General features: G+C 41.0%; 2 protein-coding genes across 3 annotated transcripts in view; both read right to left on the reverse strand.

Moving 5' to 3' along the window:
* Positions 1–378: 378 nt before the first annotated feature.
* LOC311226973 (uncharacterized protein) lies at positions 379–6150 on the reverse strand. 2 transcript variants are annotated; one of them, XM_084312447.1, is made up of 7 exons: positions 6045–6150; positions 4587–4789; positions 3693–3785; positions 3199–3294; positions 2941–3051; positions 2709–2841; positions 379–2584 (listed from the first exon to the last, which is right to left on the reverse strand). In XM_084312447.1, exons 1-7 carry the CDS (start codon positions 6046–6048, stop codon positions 1104–1106), a joined length of 2121 nt encoding a protein of 706 aa, XP_084168573.1. In that variant the 5' UTR covers positions 6049–6150; the 3' UTR covers positions 379–1103. The 2 variants fall into 2 exon arrangements, with proteins under 2 accessions (XP_084168573.1, XP_084168572.1); XM_084312446.1 differs by having other exon boundaries at positions 2709–3051.
* A 7736-nt stretch (positions 6151–13886) lies between these two features.
* Positions 13887–24317, reverse strand: part of LOC311226431 (sodium channel protein type 3 subunit alpha-like) — a gene marked incomplete at both ends in the record, with an annotated part of 145760 nt that continues 135329 nt past the window's right edge. The window contains 6 exons of the mRNA XM_084311857.1: positions 13887–15430; positions 16208–16478; positions 17540–17640; positions 18092–18233; positions 18326–18379; positions 23963–24235. Of these exons, the coding sequence (XP_084167983.1) occupies positions 13887–15430; positions 16208–16478; positions 17540–17640; positions 18092–18233; positions 18326–18379; positions 23963–24235 (2385 nt within the window). The remainder of the gene's footprint in view (positions 15431–16207; positions 16479–17539; positions 17641–18091; positions 18234–18325; positions 18380–23962; positions 24236–24317) is intronic.

The following is a 24317-nucleotide window of genomic DNA, read 5'->3' on the forward strand; positions in this document are numbered from 1 at the left end:
TTGCATAAAGATTGACTTAAGTAGGGTTGGGTACTGAATTCTGTACTTTTAAGGGTACCGACTGAATTACATCGGTACTACAGAGTACCGATTCATGCTAGATCAATCAGTACCAAATTTCGGTACCTACCTACTACCTTTACATGTTTAGTATAGTAATGTAATATACTAGACAAGAGGGAGCCTTTTCCACATATATATATATTACTGTTCCGTCTCTTGGGTCTTTGGAAAGACCAGAGGAGCTTGATAATAGGATGGCCAGATAATGTTGATTTAAACATTTACAAACATAATACATGATCATGCGATTTATTTTGTGTGTTACTGTACAACAATAAATAACAAAATGTTCTAAATAAATAACAATGTTGAAGTTGCAAAGTTTGGGCTTATTCTTTTTATTTTATTTTTTTTAACAAGTGAAATATAATCTTTTGTTATTACAAAGAGTGTTAAGTATAGAAAAAAGGTACCGTTGGGTACCGATACCGATTTCCAGGAACTGGTACTGGTATCGGTTCAAATGGGAATGGTACTGTACCTAACCCTAGACTTAAGTCCACCTTTTAGTCATTGCCGCCTTTAGTGAGTGTAAGAAATACAGGTTTGAGAAATAGAAAAAATTCTAGTTTGGCTGCTTAACTGTTAACCACCGCAACTGCAGTCTTAACTCACATTTGGCCAGGGTGGAGGGTGGCTAACTTTTCTGCATTTAAATCTGTCTTAATCTGTCTGTCTTAATGTTTATGCAACAGCCTCGTCTTATTTAGACTGGTCTACCTAAAGATGTTCAGACTAGTCTAAGGCTTAGATCAGCATTAACTACGTTTATGCAACTGGCCCCAGGTCTAAGTGGGGAAAAATGCATTTTTCCTATATCACAATATTGTAATTTTTGACAATAACCATTCTGTGTTCTCAGTTACTTATGTGACCTCAAATATGACATGGTAAATACAGCCTGTGCAAATAACGTATATAATAATAATAAATGTTATTCCTGTTAATTCCCATGATATATTCTCATAAATTCCCATGGGAAGTTTCCACCTGTGAAAATTCCTGAAACTTTGCAACCCAATTTGTGATGAGCATCAAATTCAATTCAATTCAATTGACTGTGGTTGGGCAACAACATGAGTTTTCAAGTGCCTCTTCAGGTGGTTGATGCACGTATACGTCTTTGGACACAGTTCACAAGGATAGGGTCTCACCCCGGAGTGATTCAGTGTATGTTTTTTCAACTCACTGCCCCGTGAAAAACCCTTCCCACACTCCGCGCAGACATAAGGCCGCTCCCCGGTGTGAACGCGCATGTGGAGCGTCACTTTACTCGCCATGGTGAACCCCTTCCCGCACACGGTACACTTGTACGGCTTCTCCCCCGTGTGGGTGCGCCTGTGGATCTGCAGCTCGCCGGCGGAGACGAACGCCTTGCCGCAGTCCGAGCACAGGTAGGGTTTCTCCCCCGTGTGAGTCCGTATGTGTATGTTGAGATTCCCCGACACGGAGAAGCGCTTCCCGCAGTAGGTGCACTGAAAGGGCCGCTCGCCCGTGTGACTGCGCGTGTGAAGATTCAGGTCGTATTTATTTTTAAAACCTTTCCCGCAACGCGGACAAATCTGCGTCCTCTGCTGGTTGTGACGCAGCTCGTGGGCCGTCAAGCAGGCGACGGAACTGAAGAATTTCCCGCACTGGTTGCACTGGTTGGCCTGCTCGGGCGGATGCGCCTTCTGGTGGGCCCTCAGCTCGCTCATGCTGGGGTACGCCTCGCCACACTGTCTGCACTTGAAGACGCGGTCCTGGCTGTGAGTGAGCTCGTGTTTCCCCAGCAAGTACATCTTCCTGAAGCTCTTCCCACACTGGGGACAGTCGAACCTCTGGGCCTGTTGCGCGCACTGGTGTTTAAACTTGTCCTGTATGGAGTCAAAGCTGCTGCCGCATTTGATGCAAACGTAAGCGGCTTTCGTGCACTGCGTGCGCCTGTGGGTGGACAGGTCCGAGGTTCTCCTGAAGGCCTTCCCGCACTGGGAGCACTTGTAGGGATTCTCTCCCGTGTGAAGCCTCTGGTGCTCCAGGAGTTCGTAGCGATAGATGAAGCATCGCCCGCACTGCGCACACTTGTGCGCAACCCGCTGCCGTAGGGGTCCAATCATAGAGCCGGAGGAAGTAGGAGCTTCATGCGAGGTGGAAGGAGCTTGGGAGCTGGCTGATGATTGGTCCGCCTCCTCCTCACACACGACAATCTGAATGTCAACAGCACATTTGTCCCGTTCATCTCCCGTCGGCTCGGAGACGAGGCCGCCGCGCCGCAGACCCCGGTCGTCCTTCTCGGACGGCCATCTCACTTCTTCTGGCATCTCCATAGCTCCCGCCTCCTGGGGAGACGTCCCTTCACAACCCATTGGATCTCCAGAGGTGTCCATGAGAGCTACCAGTTCCACCGTCGCAATGCTCTCATAGTCGGGACAAGCTTCCGGTTCGCTGTCGTACATCGTGTGGTAGGAGGCGGCACTGACCTCTCTCAGGGAGGGAGGGAGGGATAGAGATGTGAAGAGCCGATGCTCCGACGGACAGGGGGCTGTTTTTTCCAGGAAGAATAAAAAGGAAAGAAAAACAAGAGGTTTTATTTACATTACGTCCACTGCCCATTTTTAAAAACGAGACTTAAGAAAGTGTCAGTAGAAAGTATCAGACAGACGTACCACTTGCATCCATCTTGGCCAACATCCCGTGACACCGTTTGCTCTTGAGCAATAGTTTGAGATCATCTGCTTTGGAGACACATTGCATGTACTCTTCTAGGACAGAGGGCGTATCGCTGACCCACAATGCGGTCTTTGCAAAAAAAGCGAGACAAGAACTTGTTACTGCACTACAAACCAGACCACCAGTTTCTGGACATGGAGTGACATCACGACATTGTTCCATCTGTACCTGTTTGAAGTCGGGCACAGGCAGCAGTTCCTCCAGCCGGGTGAAGAACTCGCAGAGCAGAGTCTCCAGCGCCGTGTCAAAGTCAGGGCCGTACTCCACAGGGAACACATTCTGAGAGATAAGAGAAAGATACCTGATCAAATTTACAATTTGGGGAAAATTCAACCCAAAATGTGGGATTTGGAGCATGCGTTTAAAAATAATGAATCATCTTTATCTAAAAAAGTAATCGGTAGATGAACCTGAACAACGTCATACCTTGAGGAAGTGTTCTCTTCCATCTGCATCTTCCAGCAGACTTTGAACAAGTCTCACAAAGTTGGCTTCAAGAGCTTCGTCGTTTCCTGCGTCGTCCTGTAAAAACAAAACATATAGACTCTGATAAGCTGAGTCATGTCAAAACAAAACATATAGACTCTGATAAACTGAGTCCTGTCAAAACAAAACATATAGACTCTGATAAACTGAGTCCTGTAAAAACAAATCATAAGACTCTGATAAGCTGAGTCCTGTCAAAACAAAACATATAGACTGATAAACTGAGTCCTGTCAAAACAAAACATATAGACTCTGATAAACTGAGTCCTGTAAAAACAAAACATAAGACTCTGATAAACTGAGTCCTGTCAAAACAAAACATAAGACTCTGATAAACTGAGTCCTGTCAACACAAAACATATAGACTCTGATAAGCTGAGCGCTTCTTGAATGGGCTACTTATTCAATGTCCAAGAGCGGGAAGTGTCACGTACCTGTGTTGAACAGGACGGCTGGAGTCTGTCTAGATGTGTCTTAACAGTTTTCAGATCCTCCGGGTGTTCAGAACGTAATAGCTGTAAGGTAATCTAGAACAGAACGTAATAGCTGTAAACCAGGTAATCTAGAACAGAACGTAATAGCTGTAAGGTAATCTAGAACAGAACGTAATAGCTGTAAGGTAATCTAGAACAGAACGTAATAGCTGTAAACCAGGTAATCTAGAACAGATTGTAATAGCTGTAAGGTAATCTAGAACAGAACGTAATAGCTGTAAAGTAATCTAGAACAGAACGTAATAGCTGTAAAGTAATCTAGAACAGAACGTAATAGCGGAAAAATAATCTAGAACAGAACAGAATAGCTGTAAAGTAATCTAGAACAGAACCTAATAGCTGTAAAGTAATCTAGAACATATTGTAATAGCTGTAATGTAATCTAGAACAGATTGTAATAGCTGTAAAGTAATCTAGAACAGAACGTAATAGCTGTAAGGTAATCTAGAACAGAACCTAATAGCTGTAAAGTAATCTAGAACAGATTGTAATAGCTGTAAGGTAATCTAGAACAGAACATAATAGCTGTAAAGTAATCTAGAACAGAACATAATAGCTGTAAGGTCATCTAGAACAGAATGTAAATAGCTGTAAAGTAATCTAGAACATAAATATAACAGTGGTTATTGGTTTCTTCTATCCTTTTTCTTAGTCCATCACCCTAAAGGTTGAGCTGTAGAATCAATCTAGGTAACCAAGAGGTATCGTATCGCTGTGGACAAAGCCTCCAGTAATATAAGTGAAGTCCAACTGTTTCATGTAAGCCAGTTGCACGCTCTCCTGCCAATTAGCCGGGTGAACATTTGCAGCCTGGAATAACCAGCAATCTTGTACCTTTGCTCTCAGCCCAAGAGTTAGCAGTCTCATCTGCCTATTGGTCAGCAGCTCGGGGATGGCATCAGTTACCAAGGACACAAACTCCTCCACTTTCCCATAATGCTTTATATTCCTTAGATGAACCACTTCCCACATCACCGCTGACATCAGCCGCAGTGGGGGAACCAGAAGGCCCAGGGATGACAGAGGAATGGGACATTCTGAAAGGGGAGAGAGAGAGATGACCTCATTATTCAGGATGAGACTAAACGAATTATTAGATCATATAGTACTAGTGCTCTTTCAGTTAAATTAACTATAGATGCTGCCAACTGGCTGCTATATTTTGCTGAAACTTCAGAAAGTCACTTGTTCTTGTTGGGACCTTGCTAACAATCTATCCATGGTGATTGATTGATTGACAACTTTATTAACAGATTGCAGAATGGGTACTGTTGTAGCCAATTTAATGATTTTCTGCCGTTACGTTATTGTATGAAGGCACCGTGTCACCATGAAAGTGTTGACCAATTAGCTGGCAGTGGGCACAGGAGGCGGGGCTCAGATGTGCTCAGGTGCAGTCTATATGTATGTGTTCACAGGTGTGCAGCGGGAGGGAATTGGATAATTATCACAGGGAAGCCACACTGTCTTTTTACCGTGCTCGTTTGTTTTGTTTTCAGTTATATTGAGTTACTTTTTGGGTTTATTTTGTAGCAATTATCCTGTGTTTAAAGTCCAGTTTAAACACAGAGTTTACAGTATGCTTATATTTGTCCACACTGCAAGTAAGAATAAAAACTCTCAAAAGTACTCAAGGAGAAGACATCATTTTATTATCAACAAGCATCACGCGTTGGAAAGAGCTTCACCCAGTATTCCCTCACTGGCATCTTTTCTTGTTAGGTTGCCCTTACAGGTACAATACAGTACAGCTCAATACAAACAACTGCTAAAAGAGGATGACCAGAAAAATACTTTAGTCTTGTTTACATAAGGGTCCTCCATTTTCAATTCATCAAGACATTTATGACATACAAGAAGACATACAAATAGCTAGAACAGGTGGCCTGTTATAGATAATAGATATATTGAGATTGATTCACAAACTCTCAATCCCCCCTCTTTTTGTCGTTTGTCTATGTTAATTTACTGTCCTGTATGTATGGTTGTTCTTGATTTTAAGTTTGTTGTTGTTTTATGTCAGGTGTTGCTCGAAAAATAGCTATTTGAGCTCAAGCTTCTTCTTACCTGGTGAAATAAAGGTTAAATAAATAATAAACTGGTTCGATTTGCGTATGAAATGCAAACAGTCAATACCACCGAAATAGCACAACCTATGTGGCTAACGTTACTTCACTTTCCACGAGAATACACTGAGGAAATAACAAACCACTAGGGATGAGGAAATGAGCTAGCTACAAGCTAACATCATCAAACATTATTAGGTAGGACACAATCCGGCAAAATACATACCCATTTTGTTCCAACGAGGAACTATTATGCTTGAAAATGTAACTCGAAATGTTTCCGTAAATGAAGTATCCAACTGTCACCTTGTTACTTCAATATTTGGCATATTGTCAATACATTATGGCAAAACTCCAAACACATCACTGGGTGACGTCACGTTAATACATCCTGGGTCAAACTATCAACTATCAAAATAAAAGTCCTGTTGTTGTTGTTGTGGTGGTAGTGGTGTGGTCTTCTTCTCCTTCTTTTTCTATTTCTTCTTCTTCTTTGACCATAATAAATACGGTACTATGGTGATACATCATACAGTATTTATATAATGGACAGTAAGTACCATGGTGAAATTGAAATTACCATCAAACTACCATAATTGGATCATTAAATAACTTGTTATTTTCTCTATAACTTAGATGGTTTCACTGGAATTATGTTGCTAGGGAACAGTTTGGGCCCAAGTTATTGCATTTGCAAACATTGCAACAGGAAATAAATTTTTTTTTTTTTTTTTAATGTTATTGTTTTGGTTTTATAATTTGTTCTATTTCGATTTCCTTTTTTCTTTTTGCTAACAACGTTGATATGAGGGTATTTCAATATATTTAATTGGGATTTTAGGTGTCGGATGGACTAACTCTGAAAACATATAGCCCACTGTAAATATGAAATCTGAGTAGCAACAAAATATTGAACAAATATATGTTAGTGGCCCATTTTAACGTTTAATGAGACAAGGTGTAGGTTACTTACCTTTGCATGCTAGATTCTTCATTTATTTGAATTGAATATAATTCCATATACAGTAAGCTTATTTAACATTCTATACATTTCTTTACATTTGGATTCAATAGAGCACTTTGTGTAGATGAAAATATACCACATATATATTTTTATTTTGTAGCACCACAAAATTATATTGATCTGAAGCAATAGGAATGTTAATAGTGTATTGTATCTTCCACTGTAGCTACATGTTCTCCACTTCAGATTCATACCATTCACCTCATTTCATCCCATACTGTATCCTTTCCTGAGTAAAAATTCTGGGTATAGACTTCTTCACACATTTCTCTTTCCATGTCAGTGCACTCCCTGTTTGCTGATGTACAATGTGTGACCTTATTACCACTCATCCATGTCATGGCATTTACATGACTCATTTGTAAACGCACAATGCCCATGTGGGGGCAGCGTAGGCCTTCTAATAGAGAAAACACAGTATCCATCACAAAATAGGGAAAGCATTCAAGGAACTATTAGATCTCTCCAGAACTGTATTTCTATTCAAATAATTCTAAACCATAATATTTCTATTTTCATGTATTCTTGTTATCCCTGTGCCAACATTATAGGTCATCACCTCCACAGCTGTTATCAATATGATTGATAGGTCAATGCTTGTTTTCTGAATTAGCTGTGAACATAATCTAGTTGTAAATCCCAGTAAATAAACGTTATTGAATCGGTGCTAATCTTAAAATGGAGTAAGGCGAGATCATTTGAATAACCCCGTCCCTGTCATAATTTCATCACTTTATATAAACCTCTTATGATGGATGGATTAATAACAAAAAGATATAGATCAGATAAGACCAGAGGCTGAGTTATTTTGCGTGACTCCAGCTTTACAAACATACAAAGGGAGCGTTTTATAAAAAGGGTAAATTTAACAGGAATGGGCTTAAAGGGGCAGTTCACCAAATAACAACAATGCTGACTTATTTTGCACATCATCTCACACACATATAAAAACTCTTTGAGACTCATTGAGACTAAATTAGTAATATAGCCATCTGTGATGTCTTTGGGGACACTGAATCCTTGTGTTGTATTAACTACAGTACCATGGAATGATGGAGATGAAAAAATAGCAATACCTTGTCTTATAGGGACTGCTACCTTATAATCATATAATTGAGTTGTAATTAACCTAACATAAGGATTCAATGTCCCGATGACATTGGCCATATTCAAACTCATTTACTCTCAATAACTGTCAAACGAAATGAACGTGTGCACAAGACCTTTTGAATGTGTGTGAGATTATGTCCAAAATAAATCAGCATTGTCTTTTGTCTGGGAAGTGCCCCTTTAATTGTTTCAGAGTGACTTGGTGGCTTTACCCAGCAACTCCACACTTACAATTTTCTCATTGGCCAAGAGGCTTCAGTGTAACATGGCCTTGCTGATTAATCCAGTAAAGCTACATTTCCATATGTGGGCTACACAAGGGATTGACCTTTCTGTCAGTGTCATCCACTGTCTGACCCAATGATACTATTCTAATCAGCAGACCCCTCCTCCCTTAGGATGGGGGACGTTTTCATTCGACCGATAGAGGAACTCATCGGGGCGACGCTACCATGGCAACCATGAGCAAACAAAAAGTCCCTCATGAGGTTCCAGCGCAGCACAAGACAGCTGGGGTGGTATATATATAATATATATATAAATTATATATATATATATATAAATTATATAAAGAGAAACTTTAAATATATCCATCTCAGGTTACTAGCTGCACCTCTGTGACAGTTCACACCGTGTAACGTTGCTCCGGCCATCCATTTCATTGCTTCTGAGAGGGTTTGCATGGCAGGTTTAACCCTTTCACTACCACACTACAGATGGTTAACCGTCTGTAGTGTGGTAGTAAAAAAGGGTTAACTGTCTGTAGTGTGGTAGTGAAAGGGTTAACCTTATGTAGTGTGGTAGTGAAAGGGTGAACCAGTCGCCGCATGGCAGTGAAAGGGTTAACCTTCTGTATTGTCGTAGTGTAGTATGTAAAAGGGTTAAGCCTACAGTGTGTGGGACTATCATGTTGGGGGGTGGGGGGGGGGGGGGGTGGAGTCTAATCTAATGTGACCTCTGTGAGCCCGGTGGTCATGTGAGTATAACATCGGTGGACTTTGTTTAATATCATTTGAATGTGGGGTGCAAGGACATGCAATACATCAAATGTCTTTTGTATCAGATGTTAGCGTGTAATCAATCTATTCATACTTTTGAGTGAAACGATTTACATTGCATTGACATTGCAGCGTTTTCCCATTGCGCCGGTGCATTTCTGTAATTAGAAATAGTGCCTTTTTAATCTGTTTTTTTCTTTTTTAATATAAATGTTTTCTCTCTCTCTGGTGAAGCATTCATCTCTGCCACATGTCCAAATGCTTAGAAATCGGATCAATTTACAAAGTCACATTCATTCAAGTCCATTTTCTTTTTAACAATCCCAAATAAAATTCAAAGCAAAGCATCCCTCTGTTATGAGGGTCGATGGAAAAAGTAGCGGGCGAGAGTGCGTGTGCAGATGCGTGTATTCCTGCCTGTATCTCTTGCATATGTGTATGAGAGAGAGAGAGAGAGAGAGAGAGAGAGAGATAGACTGAGAGAAGGGGGGTGAGGTTGTATGTCTTTTGCATGTGTGCCTGCATGTAGATATATGTAACATACTGTATGTGTGAAAGAGTGAGACGATGTGTGTCTGTGTAATTAAAGCAAGTGATTCTTTAAATGTTTTTTTTGTTTTTTTTTACACAGATAATCCCTGTATCCCAGCTGGTCAGAGTTGGATTTGACCACTCCGACGACCAGAGAGAGAGAGAGAGAGAGAGAGAGAGAGAGAGAGAGAGGAAATCTCTTTGGGACTAAATCCAAATTGGCACCATTGGTTGATTTTCTCCCCTGCAGACTGAAAATGTGGGAGCGTTGTTCAATTATTAACTTGAATTCAGCCCTAATGTAAGTGTGAAATTATAGATTTGTGGTATAACCCGCCACCAAGCCTGTAGAACAGGTAAGAATCATACTCCACTGTGAAAATAATGCAAATATGATTCAGATATGCATGTGTTGGGGAAGCTTCTTTGAAAGCATAAGTTAGCATAGTGCAATTACTTCACACTGACGACCCTCCCCCACATTGTGTTGGCTTCCCCTGCTCTGGCTGGCAGAGCTGCAGCTGGGGAAGGCTCGTCAGGTTACCTGGGCCGGTGTGTGTCCAGTCATGATATTAGAGAGAGGCTGCCTCTGATCTCTGGCGAATTAACTCCCCACATATTGGGTCCTTTGGTTTGATTTGTTTGGTTCTTTGGTTGCTGTCTTCGGTTCCTTTGGTTTTGGTTGCTTTCTTTGCTTTTACACCTACAACATTCATGCTGCACATATACACTCATCCACACACTGCTGATATTCATATATATTGGCTGCTCCTTTAGTTTAATTATAATAAATTCTTGGTTATTTCTTAAATTGTGCCTGTCTCCCCATTCTTGTTGCAAGCTTGAGCCAGTTAACACTACCCTCAGGAGAAATATAGTTTGGTTAACTAAAGTTACTTAGAAAAAGTAGTTCAAACTACTTTAAAAAATGATCATATCCACCAAAACTATACAAAATGATATACAAAAGGAAGTCACATGACTGCATAATATACCACTCAACTGAGTTTATTCCAAAAGCTATAGTGCACTAACTATACTAACACTAAATAACCCTATATCTAATCTGGTTACTTCACAGAAAAAAGTGCAAGGAGTGTTCATTTTTGTTGTATGTGCCTTGCATAATCAGTTTACATGAATCATAAACAGTTTAAACAGTCAACATGGTTTATCTTGAACTTTCACCTTCTTTTTTTTCTTTCTTTTTTTTAGACCATTTAACAACTTGATCAGAACAATGGTCAGCTTCATTGTAAGAACACAATCTCTTATTTATATATTCATATATTATGACACATGAGCAGTCTCTCAAAGTTCTTATTTGATAGACAAAGGCATATTTTGTAGTTAGCTATACCTCAAAAAGATTTATAAAAAAAAAACTAGCAAATTGTAACTTATTTGAACTTGTCTGAACTACCAGCAAGCTACTGCAAAATGTAAATGAAACAAGTTTAATTACATGTATTGAAGCTACTCCCCAACGCTGCTTATATGGTTCTCCCTGTCTGGCGTTTCATTATCTGCATAGGCTACACTACACATGTACACACTCATATAGAAACATATAAGTAGGCGGCTAAGTGGCGCAGTGGGCAAGGCGCTCGCCACTAACGCAGGATATGCTGGGTTCGAGCACAGCTCTCGGCGTTGCTTCCGGCTTGGCTGGTCGTTCATACTAATACAATTGGCAGTATTAGGGGGTGGGAAAGCCGGTGGGTGGGGATCGGATGTTGTGGACAGCGACTCCTACAGGTCGGTTGGTGCGCCTGTACAGCAGAATCAGGAAGCAACGGGGGCAGCGTGAGCCTCCCACACGTTACTCCTCGCCGCTGAGAGATCGCGCTGTGCAAGTGAAAAGATGCGACGGCTGCCTCCTCGTGTACCGGAGGGGACACGTGATGCAAGGCTTCGTCCACATTGCAGCCGACCAGTGGGAGGCATGGTCTAACAACGTTCGAGACAGGGGAGGGTAGAATTGGATAATACGAAATTGGGATGGGAGAAAAATAGAAAATGGGGAGAAAAAGTAGATAAAAAAAAAGAAACATATAAGTAGCCTAATATCAAAAGCAGCTAGAGGCTTTATACACAAATTAGAGCTTTAAAGGGGAATAAATGAGCAAGGACAGTCACGGAAGCCATGCAGAGGTTTGTGCACAGCTGTCCTGCTATTCCATAGACATGGCCTCAGCCAGGGATTTAACAATGCCCTGCGTAGTAATGAGGTCACATCAGATAACTGTTTTTTCCCGTGTAACCATGGAGACACTTCACACAGTTGATGAATATCGCCTTATTATATATCACTACAGCATTTAAAAAAGGTTCAAAACAACAATATGGGCGACTCATGAATGTTAATGTAAATTGGATTTGGACAGCCCTCAAAAACCGCCCTCAAAGAGCACCTACGGGAGGCTGCAATTCGAAACTGGCCCCCGTAAATGTCCACCCCCCCCTCCCCAACCCCTACAGTGTATATAGTTTCTGTTAGGATCTCTGTTAAACAGTACTGTATATTTGTATATCTTGTATGTCATAAATGTAACAGTACTGTATATCTGTGTCATGTATGTCAAATGTCACGATATATATCTGTATATCTGTATGTTGTGTATGTCATAAATGTCATTATGAATTGAAAATGGGGGACCCTGATGTAAACAAGACGAAAGTCTTTCTCTGGTCTGCATCCCCTTAACAATTGTGTGTATTGAGCCGTACTGTATTGTACCCATTCTGCAATCTGTTAATACAATTTTCAATCAATCAATCAATCAAAGGATTGTAAGTATTTATATAAGCCAGGAGGTGTCACTCCTCTGCAATCGTAATGTCATTTGGAGAAAACCATATTTATGGAAAAAGAAAAGCCTTTATTACCATTTGATATAGCGATCCATGAAATGACCAACCTAAATGTAATACAGACAAACAGGTTCTCAATGAAAATCGATCGTATAATCGTTTATATAAAAAGAATGAATGGTATACACATCCTTTGATAACTCTGGGTATATTCCTTATGATTGTCACGAGTGTCATTGAAGATATCTTTCGATAGAAATACATTACAAAAATGTGTTTTGCATATTATACAGGTACGGCCCCAAAACTCTAATTACAAAAGACGTTTGCTTCATTCATGCTACTCCAATTCACATCCATCAAATCAAATGAAACGGTCAAAGGGGATCCAGAGATAATAAGTGCGCAGATAACAACCAAATCAGGCACATAACGCTGGGATTATCAGTATACACAGCCCTTCATTGTGTTTGACACACAAATCATACTTAGTTTAAATTGTTGCAATCTTTGACAAAAATCTATCTTAATGTTGTACTTGTTTTTCCTGTGAGGAAAACACTTATTTTTAAAACAAAAAAAGTACTTGTGCAAATAATGGATTACAAAATAACAGAGTTTTCCCCTCATGCTTTCTTCTCATTAAATACGAATACTTGATTAATGTCATTTTAGCTAGCTGCCACATTTCTGTTCTAAAAGAGAATTTATTATACCTACATTCAATTAAAAACCATAAAAGGGATTCATTTTTATGGAAAAAAAATAACTATTAAAACTAAACTTTAGACATCATCTGATAGTCATTTATAGCTCCTGAAATACCATTAACAATGCAAATATAAAACTAATTAAAAAGAGTTTGAAATGCCATTAGAGTTTTGTACTTTCTTACTTAATTTCTATGTCAAACTTAATTGTAAAACGTTTGAGAAATGAGGAAATATTAAACAAATAATGTGAATAAATGTTTTTCATTCGCTTAATATGTAGGTAAACATAAAAAAAATGCACACAATAATTTATCCTGTCATGATTCACATGGGCTGGTAAATGTATTATGCTGATTTTGAAGTGGGCAATAGACCCTTTTTTCACCAACATCTTATAGGCAAAACTCTTCTTCCGGAACCAAACATCCAGGGACATTCTGAATGGACAGGAGTCTTCTGAAACCGAGTCTTCTGAAACCAAATTGTATGCGCGTTCCCAAAACATCATCATTGTTTACGAACAGTAAAAGCGTCTATGGGCTGAAGAAGGCTCATGTTAGCACATTTTCTCCAATTGACCTATCTCAAACCCCGCCCTCTTTTCTTGATCCTCAAATCACAGCTGTCAAATCACACAATAATTGAGGGCGGGGCTTGAGATGGGCCAATAGAGGTCCAGTCTGAGTGTCTAACATCATTGAGGCTCTGAGTTACCTAAAAAAAAAAAAAAAAAACATTTGCATATTCTCTCTGCATCACCCTATAAAAAAACAACCTCTTTGACCACAAGTTATTTTGGGTTATATTTTATGCTGTAAACAAAACAAACAAACAGAAAAGACCCACCCGCAACACAAACACTCGGTGAAAACAGTATCTCAGAGAAACGTCTCCTCGTATCCTTCACTTGTGGGGCCAGGCTCCCTGAGTTTGGAGTCTCTGGATGCAGATCTGTCCTGCAGAGAGAGGTCAATATCTACCCTGGAGTCTCTGGATGCAGATCTGTCCTGCAGAGAGAGGTCACTGTCTGCCCTGGAGTCTCTGGATGCAGATCTGTCCTGCAGAGAGAGGTCACTGTCTGCCCTGGAGTCTCTGAATGCAGATCTGTCCTGCAGAGAGAGGTCAATATCTACCCTGGAGTCTCTGGATGCAGATCTGTCCTGCAGAGAGAGGTCAATATCTACCCTGGAGTCTCTGGATGCAGATCTGTCCTGCAGAGAGAGGTCACTGTCTGCCCTGGAGTCTCTGGATGCAGATGTGTCCTGCAGAGAGAGGTCACTGTCTGCCCTGGTCACACTGTCATAAGATGGCGGCGAAGAGGTCAGCGTGGCCTCTGTGACTTCCACCCCGACCAGTCCATAGTGCTGTATCATGGCGGCTAAGAGGCCTTCCCTTTCCGGGGCGTTCTCCACGTCCACCACAAAGGTGCCTTGGTTTATTGATTTTCTGTAGAGGTAGGACGCCTGCTTCAACTGACGGCGCACCAGGTGCCTCCTGTAACACCGCTGAATCAAAATGGCGGACACCTCCTCCTGCTTGTGGCGCATGGTGGAAGTGATGGGCTCGTGGGAGATCTTGGAGGGGTTGGCCACCATGAACTTCTCCTCCATCTGGTGCTTGAGCGCGTCCATCTCGCCCGACTCGCCCAGGACGCGCTTGGTGAAGGCAAACAGGATGTCCAGGCAGTGGATCTTGTCCCCGGTGACCATGGGCAGGTCCATGGAGATCAGCTTCATCGTGTTGGGCTTGGCGATGCGCAGCGGCTCCGAGAGGTTGTCGGCGAACCGGGATAGCTTGGAGAACTCTATGAATTGGGTGGCCTCGGAATCGAACTTCTCCCACACCTCGTAGAACATCTCGAAGTCGTCCTCGCTCAGCGGCTCCGTGCTCTCCTCCGTGGCCACGCTGAAGTTCTCCAGGATTATAGCGATATACATGTTCACCACGATGAGGAAGGAGATGATTATGTAGCTGACGAAGAAAGCGATGCCCACCGAGGGGCTGCCGCAGTTCCCCTTGGTGTTGGTGCCGGTGTTGACGAAGTTGCGGTCGCACTCGGCCGGGGAGGTGGCCATGATGGGACTCAGCAGGTTGTCCCACCCTGCCGAGGTGCTGATCTGGAACAGGCAGATCATGCTGTTTCCGAAGGTCTCGAAGTTAAACATGTCGTCGAGCCCGTCTTGTTTCTTCACGTAGGCAAAGTTCGCCATACCGAAGATCGCGTAGATGAACATGACTAGAAAAAGCAGGAGGCCAATGTTGAACAATGCCGGCATGGACATCATTAAGGCAAACAGTAAAGTCCTTATTCCTTTGGCTGCGCGTATAAGTCGGAGTACACGTCCTATCCTAGCTAGTCTGATGACTCGGAACAGGGTTGGTGATACAAAGTATTTCTCGATGATGTCGGCGAGAACGATCCCTGAAATGAGAGATCACCAAAATCAGAAACAAGACTGGTTGCCATAGAGTTACCTCTGTTGACGAGCTTTGTATGCATTACATATATACAAAGCTCTATAACGAACCACCGTGGATTCTGAGAGTTAAGTCAAAACTCGTCCTAAGTAATTATTGCAAGTTCACATTGTGTCTTCGTAGGGATCAACAGAAAGCTCAAAGTGTCTCGACAAAGGCCGGTGGGGTGAAAACACTGCTGCTGAAATACAGTATAAAATTACCCTTTTCTCTCAGAAGTCTCCTTTCAAATCAGTAATGCTCATTGCTGCCACCACTGGTCACCAATAAAACACATTACTATCACTGGTAACCTGTCGGGTCAAGGTGCTGATCTTATTGGCGGCCAGTGGTGGCAGAAATGACCATTCGTCGACTGGAGGATTTGAAAGGAGATTTTGTAGTGTATACTGTATTTCAGCAGCAGCTTGTGTTTTCACCCCACCAGCCTTTGTCGAGACTCTTTGAGCTTTCTGTTGATCCCTTCGAAAACACAATGCGACCTTGCAATAATTAGTTAGGACGGGTTTTGACTTAACCCTAAGAATCTGCGGCAGTTCATTATAGAGCTTTGTATATATGTAATGCATACAACGCTCTGCATTAGAGCTACCACAGAGTCAGCTTTGAGTAAAACTGAAACCACCACACACACAACCCATACCTCTGCACAAACCACAATACATTTTGTAACTTGTTGCGTCAGCTACAAAACCGTGCTACATACACCGTGTCAACCTACCCACGATGGAGAGAATGATCACCACAAAGTCAAAGATGTTCCACCCAATGGTGAAGAAGTAGCAGCGGAGGGCAAAGATCTTCATGAGGCATTCGGCCGTGAAGATGATGATGAAGCCCAGGTTGACCTTGTTGAGGATGGACTCCATGCGCGCTGACTGCCCGTCTGTCTCCACCATCATGGTCACCATGTTGACGATGATCAGCATCAATATCATGATGTCGAAGGCTTGCTTGGACACCAGATCAAAACAGAAGGCTTGGACAACATTCTAGGATGGAGAAACACAAACAGCGAATCAGTAATTGGTTGTATAATCGCTATTAAAAGGGGTTCGCCACCCATTTAAATAATTCACATATGAACCCTATTGACGAGCTTTGTATGCATTACATATATACAAAGCTTTCATTGTGTTTTCGAAGGGATCAACAGAAAGCTCAAAGAGTCTTGACAAAGGCCGGTGACTCTTTCAAGATTTCTATGGGGAGAACTTCCAATCGGTCATGCAATTGGGAAGTAAAATCTGGGGCTGCTCCATAAACAATGAATGGGACTCAGATTTTATGAGGCCATAAAAAGTTTGCGTGAGCTCTTACACCCAAATGAGGTTTTAATTATATTTAATTTAATACTGTATATGTATATTTACCACAGGCCTTGGTATAAGAAGATATATATGTATATTTACCACAAGCGTTGGTATAAGAAGATATACAGTATACAGGTACAGCTTGATAAATTAGAATATCGTGGAAAAGTTATTTTATTTCAGTAATTCAATTAAAAAAGCGAAACTCTCATAGATTATAGATTCATTACACACAAAGTGAATTATTTCAAGCCTTTATTTGTTTTAATTTCGATGATTATGTCTTACAGCTCATGAAAGCCCAAAATTCTGTATCACCAATACAATTTTTAAAATAAATGTATTTTTCTTTTGTATATAGAAATGTTCATATGTTCACTCAGTACTTGGTTGTGGCTCCTTTTGCACAAATGACTGCATCAATACAGCGAAATATGTTGACTTTTCCACGATATTCTAATGTATTGAGCTGCACCTGTATGTATATTTACCACAAGCGTTGGTATAAGAAGATATACAGTATATGTATATTTACCGCAGGCCTTGGTATAAGAAGATATATATGTGTATTTACCACAAGCGTTGGTATAAGAAGATATACAGTATATGTATATTTACCGCAGGCCTTGGTATAAGAAGATATATATGTGTATTTACCGCAGGCCTTGGTATAAGAAGATATATATGTATATTTACCACAAGCGTTGGTATAAGAAGATATACAGTATATGTATATTTACCGCAGGCCTTGGTATAGGCTTTTGGGGCTTCTTAGAGCCTAACTTCTTCATAGCGTTATAGTACTTCTTCTGTTCTTCAGTCATGAAGATATCCTGTCCACCTAAGTACAATCAAAAGCATCTAACATTATTATTTATTATTATTTTGCTTTACAGAAAAACAAGCCTGTTAAATAAATTCTATCTGAAAATGCTGAAATGAATGTGTGACATTATGTACAGGAAGTGACGTGTAACCATGTGACATTATGTACGGTAAGTGAGGTGTAACCATGTGACATTATGTACAGTAAGTGACGTGTAACCATGTGACATTATGTACAGGAAGTGAGGTGTAACCATGTGACATTATGTACAGGAAATGACATGTAACCATGTGACATTATGTACAGGAAGTGACGTGTAACCATGTGACATTATGTACAGGAAGTGACGTGTAACCATGTGACATTATGTACAGTAAGTGAGGTGTAACCATGTGACATTATGTACAGTAAGTGAGGTGTAACCATGTGACATTATGTACAGTAAGTGAGGTGTAACCATGTATACTCATCTTTCTTTTCTGCTGGTTGAAATTGTCAATAATGACACCGATGAAGAGGTTGAGGGTGAAGAAGGAGCCAAATATGATGAAGATGACAAAGTACAGGTACATATAGAGGTTGATTTCTCTGATGGGCTGTTCCTCCACCTGAAAGCAAGCAGACCATGTTACGATGTCATTCTCTTATTACATTGCCCTAATACCTTTATGTTAGAAAAGAACTGAGAAAACACACTTACTCCTCTGGAATCAACAGCCGCATGCATTATTTCCATCCATCCTTTGAAGGTAGCCTGTGACACAATAACATTACACATAATTAATAGATTTGCAATAAATACATAATAATAATATTCATCATCATTATCATCGACTTCATGAAGCTTGTTTTTCAATCTTGTTGCATTTTTAACAGAAGGTATGTTGATGTAGAATTACCCAAAATGTTAGAACCTATGATGTCTATCCCCCTGGATATCAACAGAATCAAACCATTTCACATATCGAATCTGCTTCCTCTGAAATATTGCATAATATACACAAGTTCGTCTTACTGGTCCATCTAGCTGCTCTGATTGGCCCATCAGTCAATCCCACTATGTCTGATTGGCCCATCATTGTCTGGCAGCGTGGCTACATAGTAGAGCTCCGGACTCCGGAAGATCACCGGTTCAAGCCCCGGTCGCCTGTAGCTGTTCCGCAACCGTTCCTACTTCCGGGGTAGGCCTGATTGGCCCCGACAGGCACGTGACCCGCCGCGGCCACGCCCCGCGGCAGCCCCAGGAGGCGTGTTGCTTATTGACAGCGGAAGAGTGCAAAAATGCTTCCGCATTCGTCACCGCACGCCAGTACGGTAATGCGCCTTTCCTTTCGTCCCGCTCAGACAAATGCATGTACATTGCAACACAAATGCAGCATTTCCGCGTACATTGCAACGAATCACTTGGAGTTTGAAAGTGATATCAGAAGAAACAACGCAGCTGTCAACTGTACTTTACTATGGAATATACATGTATATTATCGCGACGCGTCGTCACAGACTAAACAGTGTTGTGAACACAACACATTGTAACGTTAACGCAGCTGTCAACTGTACTTTACTATGGAATATACATGTATATTATCGCGACGCGTCGTCACAGACTAAACAGTGTTGTGAACACAACACATTGTAAGGTTAACGCAGCTGTCAACTGTACTTTACTATGGAATATACATGTATTGTTAGAAAATGTTTTGGATCTAAATCACTTGGAGTTTGAAAGTGATATCAGAAGAAACTACTCAACCTCGGCTGTCTTTAACTATGAATGAACACAACACTCTAACTCACCATGTTTAGATAATAAAGTACTCAACCTCTACTTGTCTACTGTCTGACTGAACACAACACTCTAACTTACCATGTTTAGATAATGAAGTACTCAACCTCTACTGTATTTAACTATGAGTGAACACAACACTCTAACTTACCATGTTTAGATAATGAAGTACTCAACCTCTACTGTATTTAACTATGAGTGAACACAACACTCTAACTTACCATCTTTAGATAATGAAGTACTCAACCTCTACTGTATTTAACTATGAGTGAACACAACACTCTAACTTTTGTGTTCACTCATAGTTAAATACAGTAGAGGTTGAGTACTTTATTATCTAAAGATGGTACGTTAGAGTGTTGTGTTCACTCATAGTTAAATACAGTAGAGGTTGAGTACTTCATTATCTAAACATGGTAAGTTAGAGTGTTGTTTGAGAGTTATTATTATTATTATTATTATTATTATTATTATTATTATTATTATTATTATTATTATTATTATTATTATTATTATTATTATTATTATTATTATTATTATTATTATTATTATTATTATTATTATTATTATTATTATTATTATTATTATTATTATTATTATTATTATTATTATTATTATTATTATTATTATTATCAGTCAATCCCATGATGTCTGATTGGCCCATCTCAGTCAATCCCATGATGTCTGATTGGCCTGCCAGTCACATCTAGCTGAGAGGACATGGTGCTCCCAAAGGTTCTTACAGGCACCATTTGGGGCTTTGAGGCACCCGTAGGTTCTTGAGGGAACCCAGGGGATCTTGGAGGAACTCCTGAGGAACCTTCAATGTTTACAGTGTATAGGGAGGTGTAGTCTGACGTCACTTTGGACCGCCCGTGCGGTCCACCCGTATAGGGATTTATCATTGGGAAAATGGATTATCGGCTATTGTAACAATTCTGCCTCGTGAACATTGTAAAGCTTTCCATTTTTGCACAAAATTAGTTCCCTTCTATCACTAACATTATTGTTTAAGCATTTTTGGTTGAAATACAATTCTGGGATTTTTTTTTACGATTAATTGCGAATATTTTCATGTTGAGCTATAGATTGTGGATGAATACGCACAGAAAGGTACACCATGCAAATGTTCATGCTTTATTTGTTTTAAATGAGACGATTTAGAAATGGGCAATGGGGAAATACATTGCGTTTTCAAGATAGTGGAACGGCCGGAAACAGCAATGACGTAACCAGTGACTAGTGAACAGAAGGCCACGCCCCCTCAGCCTACAGAGAGTTGGCCGTGCCCAGAGAGGGTGACCTAAAACACACATATCACAAATCAAATGATACATCTGAAGCTGAAAAAAAGTTTAATCACAACATGGACATTCCACAATAAGCAGTTTATGCCTGAATTAAAACATCAGTGTACTGGATCGTTAAAACAACAGCCTACTATAGCATCTGTCTCTAAGCTAATAAAAACAAGCTCATCTAGAATGGTACTCGGAGATATGCTACACCACACGTTGACCTGTACACAAGTTTCAAGTTTTGTTTCATTTGTCACATATAAGGTACATTATAAGGTACATTATAGTGAAATTGCTAAGCTCCATGCCATCAGGGACAACCCCTCCCACCCACTATACACAGACTTGGCGGACAGGAGGAGCATGTTCAGTGCTAGACTAACACTCCCAAAATGTAGCACTGAACGGCACAGGAAGTCCTTCATTCCAACAGCCATCAGACTTTACAATGCATCACTGTGCCTCACTGCATCACTGAGCACAGAGTGACAGTTACCATCTACTTTTACTTTCAAAACAACATAGTCAATATTACACTTAATGTAGATCTCTGTATATTCTTACTGTATGTAACGTTCTGGGTTTCTGTCCTCTCCCAGGAGTAGAAACCCTACTGCCATTCTGGAGTACTTCACCCTGTTCTCTGTAATTAGCGCTGATTGACTGTCACCTGTGGTTTATTGTCACTAATTACTGCGTGTGGTTTGCTGGGAGTTTTGCCTTTATAGTAATCCCATCTTTCTCTGTCTGTTGTCGGATCTTCAACAGAACTACTGCGAGCAGTCGGCCACGGACAAGAAATGGAACCTCTTGTCTTTGCTGTTATTATTTAATTCTCTTTTCCTTATATACCCTCAGTTGAAGCCTGGCTTCTTATTAGTTATCGTTACAGTTTCTTGCTCTAGTGATTCTGATAATAAAAGAACACATTTTCTTGAGAAGAGCAACCACATCTCCGTCTCCTTATTACCTTCTACTATTGGAACTCAACTCCTACCTTGACTCGTAACAACTGTATATTTATATTAGAATGTACATACATTACATAGGAAATGTGAATCCCGGACCGTACTTTATTTTATCTTATTATTATTATTATTATTATTATTATTATTATTATTATTATTATTATTATTGTTATTGTTATTGTTATTGTTATTGTTGTTGTTGTTGTTGTTGTTGTTGTTGTTGTTGTTGTTGTTGTTGTTGTTGTTGTTATTATTATTCTTAGGCTTATTTTATTCTTAGGCAATCTTTTGTTATTCTTATTCATGATTTGTTTGTCTACCTAAATGTTTACTGTGAGCGATTTGTAGTGCCAAATTTCCCTCGGGATGATTAAAGTGTTTCTATTCTATTCTATTCTAAATGCTTGGTTCTGTATGACCCTCCTGAGATTGTGCTTCATACAGTATACAGTATTCAATTTCTCATGACTATTTAGAGGACTGAGAAGACTCATATTTTGTAGTTCTACTAGACCTCACAGCTCATGTCCCTGGTGTCCTGTTGGCCTGGGTTCCCCCGGTGGAGCACCACATTAACCCTTTCACTACCACACTACCAAATGGTTAACCCTTTCACTGCGACAACAAAGCAGGTTAAGACACATACTGCACAATCACAACATCCTGTGTTCGAATCTGGCCCAGGACACGTGTTGCTGCATGTCCTCCCCTATCTCTTCACCCAATGTCCTCTCTCTGACTGTCCTTTCCATAATAAAGCATAAGAAATACAACAAAAAAAACGTACAAAAAAAATAAAAGATCTTGTTGGCCACCAACTTGGTACAATATACACACATTTTTTTTTTGACCAATTTGAAAAAAATATTCAAGAACGCATGGTCCTTAGCTGGCCGTCAATCTATCCACCAAGTCTGAGCCGAATTGTAAAATGGATAAGAACCGTGTGAGACAGACATGCACCCCTGACAGATATGGTACAATGCGGCCCTTGTGCTCCAATCACAGGTGTAACATCACACACACTGTGACTCCATGCCTATTATCTGACAGCTGACATGCACACGTAAAGGTCCCAGCGTGGGCACAACAAGCCCGTTTCACTTAATTCCTGGTTCTGTCCAATCTGATTGACACCCGAGTCGACGGGAACAAAGAACCGAGCGGGACACACCACAGTCGGTCGTTGTGGCCTCAGAGGCGTACAATTACAGGCTGTTATGAATATCTAGGGTCAAGGCTATTTCTGGTTGCATAAGAAAGCTTTTTGAATTGAGTGAGGTCAGGAGTGGGTACTAAGTGAACAGCGCAAAGCACCTTGTTGCCTGGTTACCACACCAGATCATTTGAGTGGTATCCTTCAAGAGAACAAGATGTCTTATAATGGGAAAGGCTTTGACCAAGAATAGCAGCCGCCGCTAAGTGGTTGACGAACGCTGACATTTGGGAGATACGCAAAGTAAAAAAAAGAAAGAAAAAAAAACACAGCGAGGGGAATGTGGAGGATAACAGAACTCCTCCCTCTCCTGTGTATAACCCTTTCACTGCGACAATACAGAAGGTTAACCCTTTCACTGCGACAATACAGAAGGTTAACCCTTTCACTGCGACAATACAGAAGGTTAACCCTTTCACTGCCACACTACAGAAGGTTAACCCTTTCACAGCCACACTACAGAAGGTTAACCCTTTCACTGCGACAATACAGAAGGTTAACCCTTTCACTGCGACAATACAGAAGGTTAACCCTTTCACTGCAACAATACAGCAGGTTAACCCTTTCACTGCGACAATACAGAAGGTTAACCCTTTCACTGCCACACTACAGAAGGTTAACCCTTTCACAACCACACTACAGAAGGTTAACCTTTCACTACCACACTACAGACGGTTAACCCTTTCACTGCCACACGACAAAGGGTTAACCCTTTCACAACCACACTACAGAAGGTTAACCCTTTCACAACCACACTACAGATGGTTAACCCTTTCACTACCACACTACAGACGGTTAACCTTCTGTACTGTGGTAGTGAAAGGTTAACCTTCTGTAGTGTGGTAGTGAAAGGGTTAAAGAGGACCCCCCCCCCCCCCCCCATGTAAATCTCCCTCTTCTTCCAGGTTTCAACAGCTAGTTATTTGGTGAGAGCCATTCCAGCCATATTCTCTGAGTAATTTATATTTGATACTTTCATTATTAATAAATTGTATTAATAACCGGATTCTCCATTGACTGAGTAAGTTATTTACGGCTTCGATCGGCCGCATTCATCCACGGGAACTCTCACCACTTGCAGGAGCGAGAGGTAGCCGAGGCCCACGTTGTCGAAGTTGACCTTCACCCTCGTCCAGTAGAACTGCGAGTCGTTCATGGCCTGGCACTCCGACTTGTTGTTGACCACGGAGGCGTTGTGGATGAAGCCCGTCCGGTTCACACACTTCCCGAACTTCCCGGCGAACAGGTTCACCCCCATGATGCTGAAGATGAGCCAGAAGATGAGGCACACCAGCAGCACGTTCATGATGGAGGGGATGGCTCCGATCAGAGCGTTCACTACCACCTACACACACACACACACACACACACACACACACACACACACACACACACACACACACACACACACACACACACACACACAC

The sequence above is a fragment of the Notolepis coatsorum genome, assembly GCF_963971535.1.
Source record: "Notolepis coatsorum genome assembly, chromosome: 4".
NCBI lineage: Eukaryota > Metazoa > Chordata > Actinopteri > Aulopiformes > Paralepididae > Notolepis > Notolepis coatsorum.

What these genes read in the sequence shown, in the direction of transcription:
- LOC311226973 (XM_084312446.1), bottom strand. An exon ending in CTCTTGGGCTGAGAGCAAAG is followed by an intron (nt 3,786 to 4,586) that starts GTACAAGATTGC and finishes GTTCTGTTCTAG; the next exon opens with ATTACCTTACAGCTATTACG. An exon ending in AGCCGTCCTGTTCAACACAG is followed by an intron (nt 3,295 to 3,692) that starts GTACGTGACACT and finishes TTGTTTTTACAG; the next exon opens with GACGACGCAGGAAACGACGA.